Source organism: Pinus tabuliformis, chromosome 2_2, assembly GCF_031772625.1.
Source record: "Pinus tabuliformis cultivar Carrire ecotype Pingquan chromosome 2_2, CPIR1, whole genome shotgun sequence".
In the NCBI taxonomy this organism is placed as follows: domain Eukaryota; kingdom Viridiplantae; phylum Streptophyta; class Pinopsida; order Pinales; family Pinaceae; genus Pinus; species Pinus tabuliformis.
In genome coordinates this window covers 607,875,132-607,879,128 of record NC_142300.1, presented here as the reverse complement: position 1 = coordinate 607,879,128, position 3,997 = coordinate 607,875,132, and the positions used below count along the sequence as shown (strand labels likewise).

The 3,997-nt window shown below is 43.6% G+C and overlaps 1 protein-coding gene across 1 annotated transcript; it reads left to right on the top strand.

Annotated features, from left to right (window-relative positions):
• The first annotated feature begins 217 nt into the window (after positions 1 to 217).
• On the top strand, positions 218 to 3,102 carry LOC149194122 (uncharacterized). Its single transcript, XM_089407552.1, has 4 exons — positions 218 to 925; positions 1,046 to 1,710; positions 1,864 to 1,918; positions 2,095 to 3,102. Exons 1-4 carry the CDS (start codon positions 218 to 220, stop codon positions 3,100 to 3,102), a joined length of 2,436 nt encoding a protein of 811 aa, XP_089263678.1.
• Positions 3,103 to 3,997: the final 895 nt, after the last annotated feature.

Here is a 3,997-nt window from a genome sequence, read left to right as displayed (position 1 = left end):
CGAGTAGACCTCTGAACATAATGTGTTTTAGTATTCATAATATCAATTAATTGAACTACTTTGTTATGTTAATATTTATTATAAGCCAGAGGAACGGAGCGGGAGCGGGACTGCTGCAAACCCTAGGGTTTCTGAGAACCCTGCAAACTGCAGAACTATCATTCACGGCACTGCAAAGCAGACTCTGGCGCACCAGTAATCAGGGGAAAGTGCCCATATGGAACAGGCCAACATGAAACCCCCTCAGGGGGAGGGCCACGGGCCTCCCCCCAATCCGGAAAACGGATTTAAGCATACGGTCGACAAAGAGACTGAAAATGAGATGAGCAGCGACGACTTGGACAACAGACAGCAGAAGGGAAAGGACATTGATGCAGATGAAAGAAACAAGGCAAGTTCTTCAACTTGTAAGCCTGTAGCAGCGAATAAACCAAAAGTGGACTTCCCGAGTGAACGCATCAACGCTAGAATACAATACATGAGAGATCACGCGCTGATCGGTAAATTCATAGGAATATGGCCGACGGAAAGGGCGCTGAGAAGCTGGATAAACACCAAATGGCACCCAAAGGGGCACCTCTCGCTGCATCTAGGAGCCAAGGGCTTCTTCACTGTAGTTTTTAACTGCCTGGAAGACCGCAATAGGATACTGGATCAAGGCCCTTATTTTTTCAACTCCGCGGGACTATATCTCAAAGGCTGGGTAGAAAGATTCAACCCAGACAAGGAGGATCTGAGCTATGCGCCAGTGTGGATAAGGCTTTATTCACTGCCGTGGGAATACTGGGAAGAAAAGTCTCTGCAAGAGATTGGGAATGCCATTGGCGAGTTTGTCAAGATTGTTGAAGATACAAAACTATGCGGTTACACATCCTACGCCAGGATCTGTGTCTACATGGATCTCAAGCAACCGCTACCAGACACGGTAAGTTTCTTCCATTAAGACTCTGAATGGACTCAAGTTATAGATTATGAACATGTGCCTTTTAGATGTAGAAAATTCCATGAAATAGGGCATCTTTACAGAGACTGTCCTCAAAACAAGCAACCCCCTCCCCAAGGAAGCACTGATAATCAAAATTCAGATGGATTCACCAAAGTAAAAAATCGAAGGAGGGGTAACAAGAAAGCTACAGGCAACACCCGGACAAATCCAGTCACCAAGGAAATGCCCACAATCAGTAATAGATTCGAAGCTCTGGACACAGATGATGAGCAGAATCCGGAGAAAGAAAAAGCAAAAGAAAAAGAGGAACATCAGGAACATTCAGCCGAGACATCAAGGCAAGCAGGGAAGAAATCCCACGAGCCAGCAAGCCTGATTAATCCAGCCAAAACCCCACCAGGGCAATCTCAAGGAATGGAGGTTGAATACTCGCAGCGAAACAAAAAAGACTCACAGGAGAGAGAGGAAAACTCTCAAGCACCACAAAACATGGAAGAGGACACAGAACCATTAGACATTGGGGAGCTGGACATTCTAAGCTTGGAACTTGCATGCAAGACAGGGAATTTTGAAAAAATACCAGAGACGCAAGTGGACAACCTAGTAGAAGTTCTAAACAAGGCACGGAAAAAATACTCTCTAGGAGTCCAAACAGGAAGTCCATGGGATGGCAAATTCATCACCAAGGACAACAAAAAGAGAGGAAGAAAAACTACACTGGAAAGAACTATCAAGATTGGAGAGATACTAGTGGAGTCAGGGAGGTATGCCAAACTGACCAAATATTTCAATGCAAACCCCCACCCCTCTCAATGAAATTGATATCATGGAATATCAGAGGCCTCAATGGCCCCAGAAAAGGCAGACTACTAAAAAATATGCTGATGCAAGAAAAACCAAGTATCCTATTTTTGCAGGAGACGAAATGTAGCTCAACAATTTTGGAAAAAATTGCAGCGAAAGTTTGGCCAGGTGGACTAGTTGCAGCTGTCGACGCTCAAGGAGCTTCGGGAGGTCTAGCAATCCTTTGGGATGCCCGAGCTATCCATCTCAACAATATGCAAGCTAATAAAAGTTTCATCCAGGCTACCTTCCACCTCTCAGGTACTAATACTCATGGAATGCTAACTAATGTATATTTTCCTCAGGACACTGCTCAAAAAGCTCAAATCCTGACCTCATTGTCGGATCTTAATAAAGATAGGCCATTCCCTCTATGGATCTCAGGAGGTGATTACAATATGATAGCCAGCATGGAAGAAAAACAAGGAGGTAGAAGCAAAGCGAACAGTGATGGCAACATTCTAAAAAATTTCATTAATAATAACTGGTTGATAGATATTCCTACCAGCAACGGCCTCTTCACATGGACCAACAGAAGGGAAGGTTCGCAGCAGATAGCCTCACGTCTCGACAGATTCCTCATCTCAGATAATGCAACTCACTTAGGAGGGGAATTCACAGCCTCCATTCTCCCCTTCTCTGGATCCGATCATTGGCCTATAGAGCTTCAATGGAACAGGCCAGGCAATAATCTCAAACGACCCTTTCGGTTTGAGGAATTTTGGTTCTCTCACCCGGATTTTGAAGAGCTAGTCAAATCATCCTGGACTAACTTCATTCCGCCCGAAGGGACCTGCATGTCTCGATTCCAACAAAAACTCAAACATCTAAAAGGGGTTATCAAAAAATGGAATCACAAAACGTTTGGAAACATCTTCAAAGCCCAAGCCATGCTCAACGAAGAGATGAAGAAAATTCAGCAAACCATCATCACTGCTGGGCGAACGGAGGAACTAACCAAACAAGAACAGGTCACAGAATCAAAAATCCTAGAAAGGGACAAACAGGAGGAAATATTATGGAGGCAAAAATCAAGAATCAGATGGTTAAAGAATGGTGAAAAAAACACAAATTTTTTTCACAAAACAACTGTGCAGCGCCACATGACAAATTGCATCACTCACATTAAGAATGTCCAGGGGGAGAAAATTGAAACTCATGACGGGATTGAAGGGGAATTTCTCAACTACAAGAAAGCCCTTCAGGAACCCAACATCAACAGAATACCGGCTATCAACAAACTTCTAAAGAGTATACCCAAAATAATAACAGAGGAACATAACAGTCTTCTCATCAAGCCCATTAGCCCATAGGAAGTTGAAGAAGCTATTCAACAAATGAAGGAGGGGAAAGCGCCAGGTCCGGATGGCTTTACATCGATTTTTTTCCATAAATTCTGGGATCTGATAAAATATGAGGTATGGCAGGTCGTGGAGGAATCCAGAACTCTCAGATGGATGTATCTAGGCTTAAATAATACCTTCATAGCCTTAATTCCTAAGGGGGAAGATTCCAATACCCCTGACAAATATAGACCTATCGCTCTATGCAATCTCATTTACAAAATTATCTCAAAAGTAATAGCAACGAGATTAAAGCTGCTCCTCCCTCTCATCATCTCGCCTGAGCAATCTGGATACGTTGAAGGTCGACAAATAACGGACGAGATAATCTTAACTCATGAGATAATCCACTCCCTAAAGCAAACCAAGAAGCCAGGTATGTTGCTTAAGCTAGATCTTTCCAAAGCTTTTGACAGTCTCAGTTGGGTCTACATTCAAAAAATTCTTCTTGCCTTTGGATTTGCTAACTCATGGGTCAGATGGATTTTTAACCTTTTATCTTCAGGTTTCTTCTCTGTGTTAATTAATGGCATTCCCTCAGCTACCTTCCGTCCCTCCAGAGGGATCAGACAAGGAGACCCTTTGTCTCCTTTTCTCTTTGTAATCATGGCTGAAGGCTTGGGGAGAAGTATAACCGCAGCTACGCTCGAAAATCGGTTAAGAGGTCTCTCTTTTAACAATTCCCCTGCACACTCCCACCAGCAATTTGTAGACGACAACATGCTCTTTGGCCATCCTTCGGTGCAGGAAGCCAGTCTCCTCAAATCCATTCTGTCTACTTTCTCTGATGCTTCTGGAGCCCTAATCAATCGAGTCAAATCCCAAATCTTTTTCTTCAACACCCCTGTCCCTACTCAGAGAGCTA